Here is a 610-nt window from a genome sequence, read left to right on the forward strand (position 1 = left end):
TTATGTAACTGAGTTAAAATATAATATTTACCGAGTTATTAATTTCTCCAGAAAAGACATGACGAATGAACATAAGACGAAGATTTATGAAGATAAAGAAATTCAGTGTAAGATACAATGCAAGGATAAAAATTGTACCACTCTTGACGTGGTCGATTATAATGAACTGATATGTAATAATAAGGGACAACGTAAAAACTTATTACGTGAATATGATTTGCAATCAGAATACGAAATTTTAGTCAGAGAAAATGAAGATCTAAAAAGACAGCTACAAAAATATAAATTAGATTTTGATATAATTGATAAGGAACTGAAGACGGAACAAGAAAGTAACACTTATGCTCAGCAGATCTCGTTCGAATTACAGAAATTAAGAGATACAGAGTGTTGTTTACAATATGAAAATCAACAACTTAAATCTGACTTGAAAACGCAGACGAAACAAATAGAAAATCTTCTGGAAAAGTTGCAGCTTGCTCAAGAAAACAATACGAAATTCGAAAAATTGATGAAGAAACTGGAAGACAAACAGATACAAGTAAGAGCGATCACCGTAATTGCAATTTAGCTATTTTAAATGGGTGACGGATACTATTAAGATAATAAT

General features: G+C 30.2%; 1 protein-coding gene across 1 annotated transcript in view; it reads left to right on the top strand.

Annotated features, from left to right (window-relative positions):
* The window catches only part of LOC108630346 (putative leucine-rich repeat-containing protein DDB_G0290503), an 11624-nt gene extending 11023 nt beyond the window's left edge, over positions 1-601 (top strand). The window contains exon 17 of the mRNA XM_026818278.1: positions 14-601. Coding sequence (XP_026674079.1) covers positions 14-571 — 558 coding nt within the window. The 3' untranslated portion in view covers positions 572-601. The remainder of the gene's footprint in view (positions 1-13) is intronic.
* The last annotated feature ends 9 nt before the right edge of the window (positions 602-610 follow it).

The sequence above is a fragment of the Ceratina calcarata genome, unplaced genomic scaffold, assembly GCF_001652005.2.
Source record: "Ceratina calcarata isolate Rehan_Ccalc_2016 unplaced genomic scaffold, ASM165200v1 scaffold141.2, whole genome shotgun sequence".
Lineage (NCBI taxonomy): Eukaryota > Metazoa > Arthropoda > Insecta > Hymenoptera > Apidae > Ceratina > Ceratina calcarata.